Genomic DNA, 20,055 nt, shown 5'->3' on the forward strand with positions numbered 1-20,055 from the left:
GCACCCAAGTGCTCAGCTTTCCTCCGTCCTCTAGCTTTGATTGGCTCCCGCGTGACACGTGACACATCCCTTTTCCTTTTTTTTGGTCTCTCCCCTCTTGAGATCCGTGAGCGTCGCGGCAACTTTCGTTTCCGCTTCCGGTGGTTGGGGCGTTTTCCCGCCTTTTTTTCCCCCCTTCTCTTCCTGCTTGTCTTAGTATTGTTTCTGTCAGCAAGATGGAGAAGGAGGCGCCGGCAGCTGCGGCTTCGAACTCCGGCAAAGGCGAGGAAGGGGACGACAGGCCCAAGGAGAGCGCCGCCGCTGCCGAGGAGGGAGAAGAGCGGAGCGGCGAGGAGCCCGTGGTGTCGCTGGCCGAGGTGCTGGCCGAGAGCGAGCAGCTCGAGCAGGAGGCGCGCGCCGTGCTGGGAGGCAGCGACCACGAGAGGTGCAGCTACTCCCAGGTGAGGAGGAGGCCTCTCAGGGGCAGGCAGGGGGAAACCGCCCATGTTAGTGTGGTCTGCGGTGCTTTCCTCTATTTCCCCCTCCTTTTCTTCCCTGCTTTCCCTCCCACACCTTTCCCCCTCATCTTCCTTTCTCTTTCTTTTCTTTCCTTCTGTCTCCTCAGTACCATTCCCCCCTTTTTGTCTCCTTTTCCACCCCCCATGTTGCTCCACCTCCACTGCTGCACTCGGACCCTGAAGCCTCTTTCCACCACAAACCAACTTGATAACAGCACCTGTGCAGGTACAGCTGTACCAGGAGCTCCAATGTTGTTTGCTTTGCATTCAATGTTTGTTTGCAATCCCAGGCTTAGGATTTTGCAGCATTCCTATTACAGTTTGCAATCATAGGGCAAGCCACCTGTCAATTATAGTTAGGTTCCCTGGTCCCGCCCCCTTTTTAGGTTTTGGAGGGAATAGGAGCCAGTTTGAGTTCAGGACATATGCTGGACATAATACCATAGTGTAATGTTGTTGTTCTTATTGCTTATGTTTTTAATTTGCTTGTCTTATATTGTTATTGTCTGTTGTTGTTTGAGGCCTTGGCCTTTGTAAGCCGCATCGAGTCCTTCGGGAGATGCTAGCAGAGTACAAATAAAGTTTAATAATAATAATAATAATGGAGCCCCCCGTGGCGCAGTGGGTTAAAGCACTGAGCTGCTGAGCTTGTTGATCGAAAGGTCACAGGTTCGATTCCGGGGAGCGGCGTGAGCTTCCGCTGTCAGCCCTAGCTTCTGCCAACCTAGCAGTTCGAAAACATGCAAATGTGAGTAGATCAATAGGTACCGCTCCGGCGGGAAGGTAACGGCGCTCCATGCAGTCATGCCGGCCACATGACCTTGGAGGTGTCTACGGACAACGCTGACTCTTCGGCTTAGAAATGGAGATGAGCACCACACCCCAGAGTCAGACATGACTGGACTTAATGTCAGGGGACTACCTTTACCTTTAATAATAATAATAATACCAAGAGCTCCTGTAGAAAGCTTCGTCTTCTACAGCTTGGCTGGGGTTATACAGCCCACAGCTTGGCCGAGGATCATACAGCCTTACAGCTCCTTTGCTGGGGGACTTCAGCCAGCCATCACCGAAACCTGAACTCTTTTTTCCCTGGAAGTCTACAAAGCTCTGCTTGGTAAGGGTCACTCACAGAAGCCAGACGCAGTTGGTACCAGGTGTAGGGGCTCCATGCCAACAGAGGTAAAGACAGATTGCCCAGATTAGAAGTTAAGGATTTCCCCATTAGTTAAAATACCAGTCATGAAGATAGTGCCTGTTCCCTGTGGACAAGATTGAAAGAGCCTATAGACTAGGGGTCCACAAACTTTTTAAACAGAGGGCCAGGTCACAGTCCCTCAAACTGTTGGAGGGCTGGATTACAATTTGGAAAAAAAAAACATGAATGAATTCCTATGCACGCTGCACATATCTTATTTTAGTAAGATATGTGCAGATATGTATAGTAAGATATGTGCAGTGCAAAAAACACTTAAAATCAATACAATAATTAAAATGAGGAACAATGTTAACAAATATAAACTTATTAGTATTTCAATGGGAAATGTGGGCCTGCTTTTGGCTGATGAGATAGGATTGTTATGTGCTTTCAAGTAGTTTCAGACTTAGATTGACCCTGAGTGAGGGCCGGGTAAATGACCTTGGAGGGCCGCATCCAGCCCCCGGGCCTTAGTTTGAGGACCCCTGCTATAGACTGTTAAGAAAGCCTTGAAATACCTGTTTGTTTTCATAAATAAAGAACTTTGTTGAACCTTTAAGTACTCTAGAGACTCTGTTTAAGGAAATCCAAAGGCCTTTAATCTGAGGCAGCCCCGGCGTCCTATTGGGCACACAGAATTTATGTCCTGTCTACTGTCTTATGCACAGGCCCAGCGTGCGACAGCATAGCACCTGTCCGAACGCATCTCCCCCAATGAACCATAGCGGAGGTGATGATCTAATGGGGAGGCCCTGCTCGCGGTCCCGCAACCATCACAGGCAAACATTAAATGCTGCAAGGTGCTGGACAAAGAAGTAAATAACCAAAACGACCCAAGTCTCACAAAAAATAAAATCAACATTCACATTTTTAAAAAAATATATAAACATTTATTACGGTCAATGACCAGCATAAAAAAAGTACAAGTGACAGGGTGTGTAAGTGTCAGAGTACGCACACATGTACAAGCACAAGTACAGAAGTATACAAGCATCAGGTTACACACACATCCGGATATCAGGAAACAATGTTAAAACAGAGTTTAAAACCCAATATTAAATAAGGTAATTAAAATGGTGTTAAATGTTTAAATACTAAAACATTCACATTAAAATAATAAAGATGTTACTAAAATTGAGGGATAATAACAAAATTATGAATTCACAGGTACCTTTCCCCCAATTTTGACCCCTTCTCTCTCACTTCTTCCTCCCTTCCTTTCCCTCATACAGGTGTCACGTATCAGCAGCCAATATCAAAATTATCAAAATGTACCAAAACACTTCAGTACCGGCTTGGAAAATTGCATTTTATAGCAAAAGAAAGCCCATCCTCAACACATTCTTTTTGGTTCCTGTGCAATTTGTTCAGATAGATTTGGCACCTTTTGGGGGGGGGGGAAATCCCTACTGGAGATCTCATTGGCTTTTGATACCATTGACCATAGTATCCTTCTGGTTCGTCTTGCTAGTATGGGAATTGGAGGCACTGTTTTACAGTGGCTCCGTCCTTCCTGGAGGGCCATACCCAGAAAGTGGTGCTGGTGGACTCCTGGCCGTTGACCTTTGGGGTTTCTCAGGCTCAGGGTTGTTCCTCATGCTATTCAACATATACATGAAGTTAATGGGAGAAGTAATCAGGACTTTTGGAGTATGGTACCAGCTGTATGCCTATGACACCCAACTCTACTACTCCTTTCCACCTAAAGGGAAGGAAGCTGTCCTGACCCTAAACCAGTGCCTGTTATTAGTAATGGACTGGATGAGGACAAACAAATTGAAACTTAATCTAGACAAGACAGAGGTACTCCTGGTCAGTTGGAAGGCAGACCAGGAATAGGGATCCAACCTGTGCTGCATGGGGTTACACTCCCCCTGAAGAAATAGGTCCGCAGTTTGAGGACCCTACTGTACTCAGTGCTGAACCTGGAAGCAGGTATCTGCAGAGGCTAGGAGGGCCTTTGCACAATTAAAGTTTGTGTGCCAACTTTAATTGTGACAAACAATTAAAGTTTGTCTGCCGTCGCGCTTTCGAAGAATAGCCACATAATTTTATGCTAGTGCTCCTCCAATGTTCTTGTCCCAGGAGTCCCCCGCCCCCCCCCCATCCCACACACACACACACACACACACACAAACACACATGAAGATTGGCTTAATTTCCTCTCTCTCTATGAGTTCTCCCTTACGATTAGTTCTTCCCCCTTATCTCACCCGGAGTTAAAAAAAACAAACATTTTATGTACATGCAGCCCGCCCTTTGTTTGTCTGCCATTATGCTTAGTTCCTATTTTTTGTGTATATTGTTTTATATGCTTTGATGTTTTATATTTTACTGTTATGTTGTTTATTTGATTGTAATTTGTATTGTTATAATGTAATTTTTATTCGGGCTTGGCCCCATGTAAGCCGCTCCGAGTCCCCTTTGGGGAGATGGTGGCGGGGTACAAATAAAGTTGATGATGATGATGATGATGATTATTATTATCTATGCCTGTTCCTTGAGAAGCCAGGTCTGGCCATGATGGTACATGCCTTAGTTACATCCTGTCTGGATTACTGTCACGTTCTCTACATGGGGCTGCCTCTGAAGAGTGCGTGGAAACCTCAGCTGGTCCAAAGAGCTGCAGCCAGGTTGCTAACTTGAGTCTGGCTACAGGGAGCAGACAATCCCTCGTTTCATCAGCTCCATTGGCTGCCAGTCTGTTCCCAGGTACAATTCAAAGTGCTGGTTATGACCTTTAAAGCCCTAGATCGGTGGTTCTCAACCTGTGTGTCTCCAGATGTTTTGGCTTCAACTCCCTAACAGCTGGTAAACTGGCTGGGATTTCTGGGAGTTGTAAGCTAAAACACTTGGTAACCCACAGGTTGCCACTGCCCTAGATGGTTGAGGTCCAAGCTATTTGGCTGTCTGCATCCCCTTGTACGAACCTGTCTGGGCCCTGAGATCTTCAGGAGAGGGCCTTCTCTTGGTCCTATCTCTGTCTCAAGCATGGTTGATGGGAACAAGAGAGCAGGTCTTCCTTCTCGGTGGCTGCCCCTCGACTCTGGAACGACTCTTCTTCCCAGGGAAGCCAGAATGACCCCCTCCCTACTGGTTTTCTGGTGGCAGGCTAAAACTTTTTATTCAGACAGTCTTTTAAAGAAGAAGGTGTTTAAGATCTAGTTAAGGAGTGCTGTGGTTTTTACCTTTGAATTTGTTTTAATGGTTTTTGGCTGGTATTTTTTTACTACTTTTTGTATTTAATCCTATTTTAATGTTTGTATATTTGTATATTTTAAATGATTATGCTGATGCTTTTATGTTAAGCCACTTTGAGTCCTCTTTAGGGGAGATAAAGCAAGGTATAAATATAATACTACTACTACTACTACTTCTACTAATAATAATAATCCTAGGTTCCCTACCGAGGAAGTAACAAAACTTGAGAGTGCCCCCCAAGAAGGCTCTCTTCCTTGTTTCGAAACTCACTTGGGAAGGATAGTAACACTAATAGAATTACACCCCAATATATATATATATATATATATATATATATATACACACACACACACACACACACACACACACGCAAGCGGGTTTATAAGGGAAGATGCTGTCCTTCAGACAGCCTGGACCTGAGCTTTATGGGGCTTTAAAGGTCAGAATTGTGTGCAGAAATAGATTGCCCTCCAGTAAAGCTCTTGCAAAAAGAGAATAGCATGCTCCTTGCAGTTAGCCTCAGATAACTATATGTTACTGCTCCTCAGTTCAGCTGAAGCTTCTAAGCATTTTTCAAAGAGAGACTCACATAAGGCATCTTGCAGTAACCCAAACTGAAGGAATCAAGTCATGTGTTACTGTTGTCAGTCACTATATTATCTCAGAGAAATCTCAATTTGTTTGCCCTGGAGCAGTTAATCATAGATGTCTGACACTTGGTTAACATGGAAAGTCTTTCTTGGTCAAAGGAGAATTCCCAGTCTGGCAGTTTTTTCAGTGTTTGTATTTTTATGCTTCTGTTCTCATACAGGGTGCGGTGAAGAGACAAGCCCTATATGCCTGCAGTACTTGTACACCACGAGGGGAAGAACCAGCAGGGATCTGTTTAGCATGCAGTTATGAATGTCATGGTACCCACAAGTTGTTTGAGCTGTATACGAAAAGGTAATTTGAGGGAGGAAGAAGAGACATTAATTTTAGATCAAGTTATTTGCCATGCTGTAAAAATATTAAAGCATCTAAAGTAGTCATAAAATCATAGAGTTGGTAGAGACCGCAAGGGCCATCCAGTCCAAACTTCTGCCGTGCAAGAATACACAATCTGAGTACTCCCAGTAGTGGTCATCCAGACTAAAAGCCTCCAGGGAAGGAGACTCTGTTACGCTCCAAGACACTGTATTTAACTTGTGAAGAAATTCTTCACAAGTTAATTCTATCAAGAAATTGTTCCAAATGTTGAGGTAGAAATGCTTTTTTCTGTAGTTTGAATCCATTGCTCTGTGCCCCTGGTCTCTGGAACAGCAGAAAACAAGCTTGTTTCATAATGTATATGGGATCCTTCCAAATATTTAAACATAAGTATCATGTCACCTCTCAATCTCCTCTTCTTCAAGTTAAGCATACTCAGTTCCTTAAGATGTGCCATATAGGGTATGTTTTCCAGACCTTTTACTGTTTTGTTTGCCCACCTTTAAGTTCCATTCTTAAATTCAGATAGGAATAACTGGTATTTCTCAAAAGAAAACAAAGAGTGATAAAAATGACTTCTGGTTTTTCGAATGGTCACACACTCAATCTTTAACCAGCAGGCAAAAGCTGACCAGAACACAGTAGAACAGTATAACCCTTTCCATCATATACACAAGAAAACCTCCAATGAGCTCACACACATAAACAACCTCGTCCCAACAGATACAAGAACAGTAACTTTACAAACGCTCCCAAAGGACCCTCCAAGGCAGTGGTTCTCAACCTGTGGGCCCCCAGACGTTTTGGCCTACAACTCCCAGAAATCCCAGCCAGTTTACCAACTGTTAGGATTTCTGGGAATTGAAGGCCAAAACATCTGGAGACCCATAGGTTGAGAACCAGTGCTCCAAGGCAAATGGTATTTGACCTATCAGACACAAGTTCATCTTGAGTCCCCTTCGGGGTAGAGAAAGGCGAGGTATAAATTGGGTAAATAACTATGCGATCTTTTACTGCATCCATGCAAAACACCTCTGTTGAACTTCTCTGTTCACCAAGCTCGTGTTGGAGCATCTGTTCTCCAAGTTTTTTCTTAGCAGAAGATAATGTATGATCGATGTTTTGAAAGTGTCAGTATTGTAGTGAAGAGAAAACTGTGACAGGTCATAGAGAGTGTAAGTACAGAAAATGTGTGTTTCAGAAGAAAAAACCATTACATAGAAGTATTGCATGGGTTCTGTCTCTAAATGAAAGAAAGCACACAATTTTCGAGATTCTAACCAAGCTGCTATAATTCTTCGCTACTTGATGCTTCAGTGGGATACATCACTGTCTCACTGAAGCATCAATAGCTTATGAAAATATTAAACATTGCTTATGAAAATATCAAATAAGAAAAATGAAAAACATAAACAGCCTCGCCCCAACAGATACAAGAACAGTAACTTTACAAGTTACTTAATTATGGCCTTGTAATGGTTACAACTGTAAATGAGATAAGTATTGAATAGAATTGGATGATCAGAAAAATAAATTTTACCATAGTTTCCTGTAGTGATATTCCATTGATATATGAATATCATTGAGACTAGCTTGCGTGAGGCTTAGCAGAATTGGGAAGACTAAAACAGAATTCTGGATATATATTTTTTCTCTTCAGAAACTTCCGTTGTGATTGTGGAAATAGCAAATTCAAAAATTTGCAATGCAAACTATTACCAGTAAGTATGAAAATATTGTATTTCCTATTTAGAAAGAAGTGCATTTTCTCTCTCAAAAATATATATCTATAGCTTTTTGGAGGGTGGTAGAAAAATAAGTGTGTCACAAGTTGTAGAGTTTATTTATTTATTTATTGTGCCTTCAGTTGTGGTACTGAAGTAAAAAGAGACTAATTTGTTATGTGTGCGCATTGGCCCTGACCAACTCAAAATGCACATTGTGATCCAGATAGGTGCAAGTGCCATCCACATCTGAAGATGTATCCAAACAGATTGCCATTTGGACAGGTGCTGAACATTGAACTTTGCCTCATGTTAATTTGCCTTTTTCAGTTGGGATGGTATTTATAGCTATGGGATCAGTGTTCTTTTTATTTAGTTGTGAAGATCACTGTAAGCTGAAGGAATATATATGTATTTGTTGGTACAGATCATCTATATTGATCACATGGGAAGTTAGGATCCCTGCTAAGCTTAATTGAAAGATTGACTTTTTGTTCTTTCTTCCTTTTTTATTTTGTTAATCCTCTAGTGTAAAAAGCAACCCTTCCCTTTTCTACTTTTTGCTTCTCTAACTTTTGAAATCTCACATAGCTTCATATACCATAGTTTTTAAGGAAGATGGCATGGTGTTATACTGGTTCTGGGATGGTTAAAATAGGATAGATTATGTCATTTTAAGCAATTGTTCCTTCTCCCATGTTTTATTTAAGACACATTTTTTATTTCTAGGAAAAGGCAACAGTTAATCCAACAAATAACTATAACGACAACTTCTTTGGATTATACTGTGTTTGTAAAAGGCCGTATCCAGATCCTGATGATGAGGTAAACCATCAGATATGTTCAGATATGTTCAGAGGGTTTTTGCCCTTCCTTTGGCTGAGAGAGTGTGACTTGTCCTGGGTCAACCATTGGGTTTCCATGTCTGAGCAGGGAGTTGAAATCCGATCTCGGGCATCATACGTATTCCAGTGCTCAAACCACTACACCATTCTGGCTCTCTGGACCCCATTAGTAGGTCCTAAATGCCAGGAAGGTTCATATAGAATCCACACAATATGCTGTTCAAGATGGGACCCAAACTGGTTCCCTTTAAAACTCTAAATAATTACCTTGAATTGGAAAATAAAGGACAGCCAGTAAAGATTTTAGAAAGGCTAATTCTAGCAAAAGTTGATCAGAAGACAAGCAATAGCACTTTGTACTTGTTGAAACTTCTAAAATGTTGGCAGTTCTATATAAATTTGAAAGATTAGTAATGCTGTGGCTCTATTTTTAGATCCCAGATGAAATGATCCAGTGCATAGTTTGTGAAGATTGGTTTCATGGACGGGTAAGCACAGCTAATAAAGGGCTAGAAACATTCAGTGATAAATGTAACCTGTCAGATGAGATTTTCCTCCCTATATTTGTACGGGGCTCATAGCTCTGAGCCATAATTTTATCAGGTTACATAGATTTTGGAAGAACCTGTTTCTAATGATGTTTATATGACACATGAGTATTATTAATGCTGTGTACAAGCAGATGGGTTGTTTTTCATTTACCAGAAAAGGTAAATGAAGTGGAATAATGAGTTTAGGAATTTTATCATGAACTGTATTTCACAAATGTTCATCCCAAATATGGTGATTTGCTGTGATGTGAGATATTTAGACATAACTAGAGCGCTGCTTCTTAATCTGTGGGTCCTGACCCCAAATGGGGTCTCTTTTGCTCAGTGGTTTCCAACCTGTGGTCTATGGACCACCAGTGGTTGGCAAGAATAAAATTATGGTCTGGCCTCACCATTACTGCACCATTGCCTTGAAACTCATGGCAATGAGACCAACTGGTCTCGCGAAACCCTCTTATAGTGCCAAGGCAACGGGGATGTCAGAAGGGGAGACGCTGACTACCCACATCAGCTCTAGTTTATTAAATACATATGGCTTTCTGTGGGTGAGTGATGTTGACTACTGGGTGGCATATATTCTGTATCAGAAACTAGAGCTGATGTGGTCTATACAATGCAGTTTTTGAATCGGCACCCCAAATAACCAAACCAAATCTAAAGTTGGCCAAAATCGATTTGTAACCCTTTAGGTACTAATCTTGGAGAGTGGTCCCTTGTCAAGTGGTCCCTGGTCAAAAAAAGGTTGGGAACCACTGCTTTAGCTCAATGTTTGAGTCCTGAAAACCTGAAATCCGTTGTTCGCTGTTTAAAGTGAACTCTGCAGAAGATGCTTCAGCTGTGCTTCATACAAAGGAAAATCAGCCTGTTTACCAAGCCTTGCAAATGTTAATTTATTATCACTAAATGTTGGATTTTTATATCTAGTTTATATACCTATGTAATTGGGATCATGTAAAAATTTCTCATGCCAAAAGGAGTTCTGAATGGAAAAGTTTAAGAAGCCTTGGATATAGAACATGAAAAAAAAAAAGATGTGTACTGATGCTAATGCACTGTTTTATAATTTTGTGAAAGGGTTGTTTATTTTAGCCAATATGCCAATATCTTCTGTTTTACCTTACCTTTCCTTTTTTAAAATAGCACCTTGGTGCAATTCCTCCAGATAGTGGCGATTTTCATGAAATGGTGTGCCAAGCTTGCATGGACCGCTGCCCTTTCCTGTGGGCATATGCTCCAAAATTGGCAGGTGAGAAGAACAGAAGCATCACACCTTGCTTAAATCATTTACATTTGCTACTTGTGGCGTATTCTGTAGTATTCCAATTTTACACCATTGAATTGTTTTGATTCAAGCTCCCAGGCTTCTTCTTTTAAACGTTAATAACTGAACATATATATTTGGAAGAAAATGTAGCATCCCAGTTGGTTCTAACTTGCTAAACTATTGTAAGATAGATAAGTATGACAAGTATGATAGATAAGTATGACAATGGAGCTGTAAACTCTTGTAGAATTGTGGCTTATATTCCATCAGTCAAGGGAAATCCAGTTCTTCTAGTTCATGTACATATTTTGCTATTTTCTAGTTCTTGGATTGGAAAAGAATATTGCCCCTTGACAGAAGTAACATCTTGGTTACACCACCCTGCTCATTTTGATGTCCATTTCTTGTAGTTCCCACTGTTACCAAAGTTACTCCTGCAGCTGAAGATGGAGTTGTTTTGAATGTTGAAGAAACCGAAGAAGTAAAAAAAGAAAATGGTGCCAGTCCCCAGATGAAGACGGAGGAAGAGAAAATAGTTCAAAACAATGAACCATCTACCAGTTCTGGCTCTGAGTGTTCTCAGGTATCTCTTCCATAGTAGGTTATAGTTAAAAGCTGCCGCTCTTTTAGGAAAGGGAGTTGGTGTTCTTTGGTGACAATCTGGCTGACCTAAGATTATCCTGAAATGATTACCTCTAGGATTTTAAAAGTGTATAAAGCCACGTTTCTGAATTATGTGCAACCATATGATTCAGGGAATTATCAAATTCCTAGACTCAGTTGAATCTTATGTGTCTATATGTTCCCTAATATAGTAAAAAAATGCCCAGATCATTAGTTGCTGCCAATGCAATTGGTGAACGTAGCAACAAAGAAACAAGACCATTTAATTCTGTGTAAGTGTAGTTTATATCAGTGTTTCCTCACATGTGGTTTACTAGTTTGTCTATGTATATGCCTTCAAGTCACCTGTTGACTTCTGGCAAAGCTGTGAATTTCATAGGATTTTCTTAGGCCAGGAACACTCAAGAGGTGGGTTTGCCAGTTCCTTCCTCTGAAATACAGACTACAGCACATGTTATGCATTGGCTGCCTCTCATCCAAGTAGTCATAAGACTTGGCCCTGCTTAGTTTCCAAGGTCAGATGTGGCCTCGATCTGTTACTTTATTTTTTTGAATATGCCAGAGACTGGCACTGTGTTTTTGTTCATTAGCTACTATCATCTCTCTGCTGGAAAATTTCCAGGGACGAGTAACAAATGACACAAGGAGTGACATTAGCCCAAGAGCTGTCACTTTGTGTAACATTGGTATATATGATGTTACTTCATTGTGTACATATGCGTAGTTTTGATACTGCAATGAAATTGCATGCAGATATTAAAAAATTTCTATAGATATGACACAAACATATGGTTAATGTAAAATACTTAGTTTTCTAGTGAGTAGGTAGCTATGAAATTTCCTTTGTAAGATTGATTTAGGTGTTCTTTTTCATTAGTAAAATTTTGGTTGTAATCTTTGGGAAAGCAAGTAGGAATAGTTACAAGATACGGCAGAGGAAATGCTGGTTGCAGTATTCCCTTTCATGGTGCACTGACCCTTCACACAACATATAGAAAGAAATAATATTGTTCTCTTTTACTGCAGACTATTAAGAGCGAAGCCTCCGCCTGCACACTGCAAGAACTACAAGTCAAACAGTATCTGAAAAAGAATACAGCCACCTTCTGGCCACACAATTGGAGGAGCAAGTTGTGCACCTGTAAAGAATGCTTGGTATGGATATGTATTTATACTTACTTCTGTCATCCTCGCATTTGCTCTAGAACAGCGTTTCTCAACCTGGGGGCTAGGACCTCTTGGGGAGGGGGCGTGAGGGAGGTGTCAAAGGAGTCGCCAAAGACCATCAGAAATTATAGTATTTTCTATTGATCATGGGGGTTCAATGATGGGAAGTTTGGCCCAATTCTATAATTGGTGAGGTTCAGAATGTTTTTTGATTGCAAGTGAACTATAAAACCAAGCAACTACAATTCCCAAATGTCAAGGTCAATTTTCCCCAAACTCCACCAGTGTTTACATTTGGGCATATTGAGTATTTGAATCCACTGTGCTCTCTGGATGTAGGTGAACTACAACTCCAACACTCAAGGTCAGTGCCCTTCCAGTATTTTCTGTTGGTCATGGGAATTCAATGTGCGAATTTGGGTTCAATTCCATCGTTGGTGTTGCTTATGTGTTAGTCACAAAAACCACAAAGAAGAAAAGCAGGTTGCTTATGTATATCTATGGTTCTTCCAATGTCATTTGTGAATCCACACATTCCACTCACCTGCCCCAGTTACATCTCATATAGACTACTGCAACACGCTCTACATGGGGTTGCTTTTGAAGACTGTTCAAAAGCTTCAACTAGTCCAACATGTGGCAGCCAAATTGATAATGGGAGTGGCGTATAGGGAGTACACAACCCCCCTTTTGTGCCAGCTCCACTGGCTGCCAGTTTGCTACAAGGCACAATTCAAAGTGCTGGCTTTAGTCTATAAAACCCTGAACAGCGCAGGCCCAACTTAACTGTCCGAACTCATCTCCCTCTATGAACCATCACGGAGGTTAAGATCTTCTAGGGAGGCCCTGTTCTCGATCCCACCACCTTCACAGGCGCGACTGATGGGGACGAGAGACAGTGCCTTCTCAGTGGCGGTCCCTCAACTGTGGAACTCCCTCCTTAGTGGGATTTGATCAGCCCCTTCCCTCCTGTCATTTTGCAAACAAGTGAAAACTTGGCTTTGGGAGCAAGCCTTTGACCCAGCATAATTATCAGTGCAATATAGTTTGCATAGACCTTGGATTGATAAATATGATTATTTCATTATCTGGCTTTGGAGCTATTCACAACAGTAGTCTGTTTACATATATTGTTTAATGTTGTTTTAAATTGGGCATGGAATAATGCCAGTTATATAAGCCACCCTGAGTCCCCTTCGGGGTGAGAAGGGCGGGATATAAATATCGTAAATAAATAAATAAATAAATAAATAAATACATAAATTTTCTTTTTCAGAAAATGTATTCTGATCTGGAGGTCCCATTCCTAATGGATGAGTGTGATACAGTTTTGGCGTATGAAAATAAAGGAACAAATGACCAGGAAGCAGACAGAAGAGATCCACTAATGGACACACTTAGCAGCATGAATAGGGTCCAGCAAGTCGAGCTCATCTGCGGTATGTATCTGAAATCTGGAGTTGAGTTTAAATCAAAATATTTCTTACATTTTGATTAAAGTAATTTATAGGAATATACTTCTAGCATGTTTCCTAATAGCTTTATTGCCTAGGCTGTATTAGCCTTTTTCTGTCTTGTTTCCTAAAATCTATTGACCTGCAGGGTGATATTGTAGTAGAATCTGTTTTGGGCTTTTGATAAAGGAATGAAAATGAAAAATTCTGCAACTTGTTTGTGTTACTCTTATGTTCATAGTTTATTCTGCCAGTCATTGAGAATGACAGAAAGCTTATAGTTACCCAAAATAAAGCTGAAGGTGAAGATTTCCCCTGACATTAAGTTTAGTCGTGTCTGACTGGTGGGCATTGCTTATCTCCATTTCTAAGCCGAAGAGCCAGTGTTGTCTATAGACACCTCCAAGGTCATATGGCTAGCATGACTGCATTGAGCACCATTATCTTCCTGCCAAAGCGGTACCTATTGATCTACTCACATTTGCATGTTTTCGATCTGCTAGGTTGACAGGAGCTGGGGCTAACAGCGGGAGCTCACCCTGCTCCGCAGATTCAAACCGCCAACCTTTCGGTCAGCAAGTTCAACAGCTCGGCGGTTTAACCCATTGCTCCACCAGGGGGCCCATATTTACCCAAAATATTGATTGCTAAAAAAGTGGTCTGTTTTTTTCTGTGTGCTCTGTACACATGTTTAAGCCAATTGCTGTTCAAAATATTATATTTATTTGGTTATATTGTATGTAGTTAAGCTTTCTTATATCTTTTGTTATAAATAGCTTTGAGTTTTTACAAAATTAAGATTAGATTTCCAAGCTAAGAAAAGTTTTAAATGAAGATGCAATAATAACTGTGTATGGACTATTGTAAATTCTTCTTGTAATGTTTTTGTTAAAGAATGATTTTGTGCATTGCACAATATCAGATCTTTTTGGAGGCCAGAAAAACAGGAGAACACTTGAGTGAAACTTGATTCAGTTAGCAGTATTTACTTTCATTACAGCAGAAACATATTTTTGTTTGTGGTGGAAAATTTTAATGAATCTGTAGAGCAGAGATTCAAGCTTTCTGGACCAGTGAGTAAATTATTTAATAAGAGTGCCATAGATGCTTTTGCAAAATAATTTATCATGAAAGCTTGTTCATTTGGAAACTGGCTGTCACAAGGAAAGAGAAAACTCTCAAAGCCATACTTACGAGGCTAAAAGAAAAACGACAGGCCTAATAATAGAACGCCAGGCAGAGATACAATCCGAACTGCCAAACACAAAATCACTCTTTCAAACTCATTTCTTTTCTTCAAAAGAACCTGTTTCATGTGCGACTAAAATGTAACTTTTTCCTATCCAGAATACAACGATCTGAAAACAGAATTGAAAGACTACTTGAAAAGATTTGCAGATGAAGGAACAGTAAGTATATAACTTCTTGTTTGAATAATGATTGTCAAGATATTATGGGATAATAATTTAAAAAATTCAGTAAGTGGCCCAAGATAGTCGTGAATGTGTCTTAATTAAATTAAGAAGGAAATATAATTGGAAACAAAACTAACGACTTCACATTAAGCTGAGATGTGTTTGAAAGAGGGGAGAGGAGGAGAGTTGTGTCTGACTCCATTTAGTAAAAAAAACCAAAAACACACAGGTGTTTTCCCTACCTGTTACCACATTGATTTACTTTTCCAGTGGACTCAGCTTTTTTGGAGTCATTAGGCCCCACCCATCATCCCTCAGTGTTTTTTTAATTAAAGAAACCTCAGTGTGTCCCTTTGGGAGGCTGCCGAGGAGAGAGGAGGGAGGGAGGGAGGGAGAAAGAGGGATCAGGGATTTCAGTGTCCTTTCTGGCATGGGTGAAGGGGGACAAACTCTGCAACTTAGCTGTATGTGTTCTGGGAACAAAGGTGCTTATACACTGTATAATACTTTCATAATCCCATACAAACAAATTACTAGGTGATACTTGTATCATTGCATAATGGCATTCAGGCTTTGAAGCTGCAAGGCTATTCAATGCTAATCAAGCTCACCAATTGCATTATTCCCACTTGCCTCTGATAAGTGGAGGCCCCATCTACACTGCCATATAATCCAGTTTCTGATTCCCAAAGATCTGGTTACTTGCATTATTGCAAAATGGCATTCAGGCTTTGAAGCTGCAAGGCTATTCAATGCTAATTGAGGTCGACAATTGCATTATGCCCACTTGCCTCTGATAAGTGGGGGCCCCATCTACACTGCCATATATTCTGGTTTCTAAATCCCAAAGATCTGGATACTTGCATCATTGCAAAATGGCAGTTAGACTTTGAAGCTGCAAGGCTATTCAATGCTAATCGTGGTCAACAATTGCATTATTCCCACTTGCCTCTGATAAGTGGGGGCCCCATCTACACTGCCATATATTCTGGTTTCTAAATCCCAAAGATCTGGATACTTGCATCATTGCAAAATGGCAGTTAAGCTTCAAAGCTGCAAGGCTATTCAGTGCTAATCAAGGTCACCAATTGCTACATTCCCACTTCCCACAGAGGATGCCTGTCACTGATGTGGGTGAAACCTCAGGGGATAATGCTTCTGGAACATGACCAGACAGCCCTGAAAGGTGCTAGAGTTTAACTAAACTCAGTGGGGTTTATTTAAAGTGGGCTTTAAAAAAAAAAGGAATTGTTTTGGCAAAGACCTAGGAAATGGCGGCAACAGAACTCTTCCTAACCGGGATGGGTATTTTAGCTTCTCCCACAACTTCCCCTCCCACATTTTCAACAGGGAGCAACAAATGCTACTTCATTAGAAATCTGGCAAAAAAGGAGAATTGAGAAAAATCAATTTCCTCACCTCTTCCTGATGCGTTGAAAAAGACTGCCCTCTGTGTTTAAAAAACTAAACAACTACACTTTAACTCAAACTAATGTAGTAATCCCAGTGGATGCCCAGATTTTAAGTGTCAAATTTAGTGGAATTTAACTAATGTGGTGAAGTCCTAAGAGTCTTGTAGCACCTTGCAGAGTACCTCATGCACTTTCCCTTTTGACTTAAGTAATTTCTCAGGATGTAAGCATACTTGTACTGCAGGACTATTGTTTATCATTAAACTAGCACATAGTCTACAAAAACATATGCCTAATAGGTGCGTCTGGCAGGGACAAGAGGCAGGGCCTTTTCAGTGGTGGTCCCTCAGCTGTGGAATGCCCCCCCCAGGGATATTTTACGAAATGTCTCATGACATTTCATAAAAAAGTCAAAACCTGGCACTTTGAGCAAGCTTTCACAAATGTAGCATAACAGGTAAATATAGAACTACAGAACGACTTGATGATGCAACTGGAAAACGAGTTTAGTAAGGAGACGCTGATGATTTATGTTTTTACTAGCCATCCCCTACTACGTGTTGCTGTGACCCAGTCTGTGTATGTGTTTTGTGTGTGTATATATTTGTGTATATGTGTGTTTGCGCATATATATATATATGGTTTTGCGCACAAGTTGTAATTTTTGATTTTTGATTTTTAAAGTCTCTTCTGCTGTGTTTTTCAGTGTTTTTATGAATGATGGTCACTCGTTGACCTGATAGGTATACTGTGTCTAAATTTGGTGTCAATTCAACCAGTGAGTTTTGAGTTATGTTAATCCCACAAACGAACATTACATTTTTATTTCTATAGATGGGTTTTATATGTTTTTTATATAATATGCTAAATTTTTAACTGTATTTTTATGTCAGCCGGGTTATCAAATTGGTGCCGACTGCAAACTGCTTTTAGTTGCCTTCGGGCTGAGAAAGGCGGAATACAAATACCATAAATAAATAAATAAATAAATAAATAAATAAATAAATAATAGATTGGCTATTCAAGGCACCTTTTTCTTATGTTTAAAATTTGTATCCATCTCATTCTCTTTTTCTGACTTGACTTTCACAGGTTGTTAAGCGAGAGGACATTCAGCAGTTCTTTGAAGAGTTTCAGTCTCGGAAGAGGAGAAGGACTGACCGGATGCAATACTACTGTAGCTAGACAACTTGGGAGATTTTATGGACAAGTTTTTTTGGCTATCTCTGCTAGCTTTTCATTTTCCCTCCAGGACTTACCCAGCCTCTTGTTCATCTCGGCTTCTGTTCCTCTCTAAATATGATCCAGTTCCATAGCAGCTGGTCTAAAAAGCAACAAGATCATATTATCGAAATGTGTTTAATCATTTGTTGGGGGAGAGTGGGGTAAGGTGGTTAGGTATTAAGGGCATATACTTAGAAAGGAATCCGGGAAACCTCCTAAACTTGCATACATAAAACAATATCCTCCATATGGATAAAAGGAAAATGTAGGCACACATGTTTTTACTTTGTTAATTTCTGATACGAAACCATATTGTGGGCTATTGCTATTGGCTATGAATAACAATGCTTACAGAATCGGAATATAAATCTTTGAACCTTTTTCTGAATTAAAACTTCTAAAAAGACATAATCCTTTGAGACATGAACGAAAATTTCAGCTTCCTGGGTAGAAAAAATCCCCCTTTGTGTAGAGATTTTTTTAAAGGGCTATACAGCCAGTGTTTTGATTTCCTCTCTGCATAGAATGTAAATAACTTGCTTTCTGCTGGGTGGTACTACTAGGTTATAACTTTGGGGGGGGGGGGGGGCAGGGGGCGGCAAAGAAGTTCTGGAAGCTTGTATAATTGTTTTAGGTTGTAAGTGTTTAAGAGGGAATAGCCATCAAGCTACTTACCAAACTGTAAAGTACAGAGTGGTGACCTTTGATAATAAAGTCAAGACAACAGTACTGTTGAAATCAGCTGTCCCAAGGCAGATGTGTTTTCACATTGTTTTAACTTTTATCGTCTTCCTAACTACTCAGGCAAATAATTCTTCAGTGTGTATATGACCCTTAGTACTCCAAAGTTTCGTCTTCTGACACTATTTGACTTTTACATTTCAATAAAGTGGTTGGTTGTCATTACTACTGCTGTTGAGTATTGGAGTGGTGGGGGCAGCTTCAGATCTAACGTCAGTTGTGTAACACAAATTTCAGGATGTGGAGTTACATGTCAAATGTAAGTACAGGTAAAGGTTTCCCATGACATTAAGTCTAGTCGTGTCCGACTCTGGACGGTGGTGCTCATCTCCGTTTCTAAGCCAAAGACGCCTCCAAGGTCATGTGGCCAGCATGACTGCATGCAGTACTGTTACCTTCCCATAGAAGCAGTACCTCTTGATCTCACATTTGCATGTTTTTGAACTGCTAGGTTGGCGGAAGCTGGGGCTAACAGTGGGAGCTCACCCCACTCCCCGGATTTGAACCGCTGACCTTTTGGTCAGTGAGTTCAGCAGCTCAGCGGTTTAACCTGCCATGCCACCGGGGGTTCCTTGTCAAATGTACTTGTGTCTGATGGCAAACCTAACCATTTGTAAGATTATACTTAGAAGATTCTGGCAAAAATCCCTTCTATTTTTGCTCAGATCATGAATAAGCTGGGCTTGTTCAGAGCTATCTCTAGCCTCCTCATTTTCATCACGTGGTATTATGCTTCCACCTTTTACTAGTTCCTGAGGCTTGACTACTAAAAGATTGTAAAAATCCTATGAATTCTGGTTTGATAACCCATAGCGAGACTCAGAAATTAGGTAGATGTGGTTCTTAAAAGACCTTTACACTAGGAATGCTTCTGTAACATGGAGTATCCAGGGGCAGCTTCCCTGTCAGTTAGCAATTCAGGAAAATAAAGTTTGAGGAAAGGAGAGAAAAACCCACTGGAGAGAAGGTTTAGGAAGACATATCTTTCAAAACACTCCAAAACAAGCCTGTGTTTCTCTGAGCTATTGGCTGCCTGCCCATAGCAAATTTCCAGGAAAAAAAATACTTTCCAAAAAAGTAGTAGTTTTAGTCAGTGGGGACAAATGGTTCTGGCTTCAGGCACATTGAGAAAAAAGCCCATCTGATCTATATCAGATTAAGAGACTGCTTTAGGTTAAGTGGACTCCTTTGGAGTGATGCCTCACAATTCAAGTATTTAAAAGTTAATTGTACATTTGGCACAGATGTTAACAGCTAGTGCACTTGTGTCATTTTGACATGGCTTTAGCTGATGTGAGGATGGCAGCATTCAAGGGGTGTCTACATCACAGAGAAGCCTCAGTAGGAAAATGTTGAATTCCCTTCAATTGCTACTTGCATTTAATCATGATGCTTTTAATGTGTCTGCTTTGTTTACAGTACAAGTTGAGTATATGTTAATTGCATTCCCAATTGGTAATTTGGTAATTCGCATTGTGATAAATTTCTGCTGCCACTTATCTATGCAAAATGAAAAACTTCTATATTCAATAAGGAATCAATGAAAACACAGACATAGCTCAGTCACAATAATGTGCGAGGACAATAAAGTGGACAATTGCATTGCTGATACAGTATGACAGTTTGCTTCGGAGCAAATGAAGCGAACTTACATTCCAGGAAGAACTATAGACAATTAGGGGAACGAGTATATAGAAGAATTCCAGATTTGCTCTAGCAGAGGGACAATTTGTTTTTTGGTTTATCATTTTAATATCTTTCTGACTGCA

The 20,055-nt window shown here is 40.5% G+C and overlaps 1 protein-coding gene across 1 annotated transcript; it reads left to right on the forward strand.

Annotated features, from left to right (window-relative positions):
* Positions 1-71: 71 nt before the first annotated feature.
* UBR7 (ubiquitin protein ligase E3 component n-recognin 7) lies at positions 72-18,451 on the forward strand. Its single transcript, XM_060756432.2, has 11 exons — positions 72-440; positions 5,708-5,841; positions 7,526-7,586; positions 8,319-8,414; positions 8,869-8,922; positions 10,126-10,231; positions 10,660-10,832; positions 11,900-12,028; positions 13,317-13,479; positions 14,842-14,903; positions 17,414-18,451. The coding sequence occupies exons 1-11, from the start codon at positions 216-218 to the stop codon at positions 17,504-17,506; spliced, it is 1,296 nt and encodes a 431-aa protein (XP_060612415.2). The 5' UTR covers positions 72-215; the 3' UTR covers positions 17,507-18,451.
* Positions 18,452-20,055: the final 1,604 nt, after the last annotated feature.

The sequence above is a fragment of the Anolis sagrei genome, chromosome 1, assembly GCF_037176765.1.
Source record: "Anolis sagrei isolate rAnoSag1 chromosome 1, rAnoSag1.mat, whole genome shotgun sequence".
Taxonomy (NCBI): Eukaryota; Metazoa; Chordata; class Lepidosauria; order Squamata; family Dactyloidae; genus Anolis; species Anolis sagrei.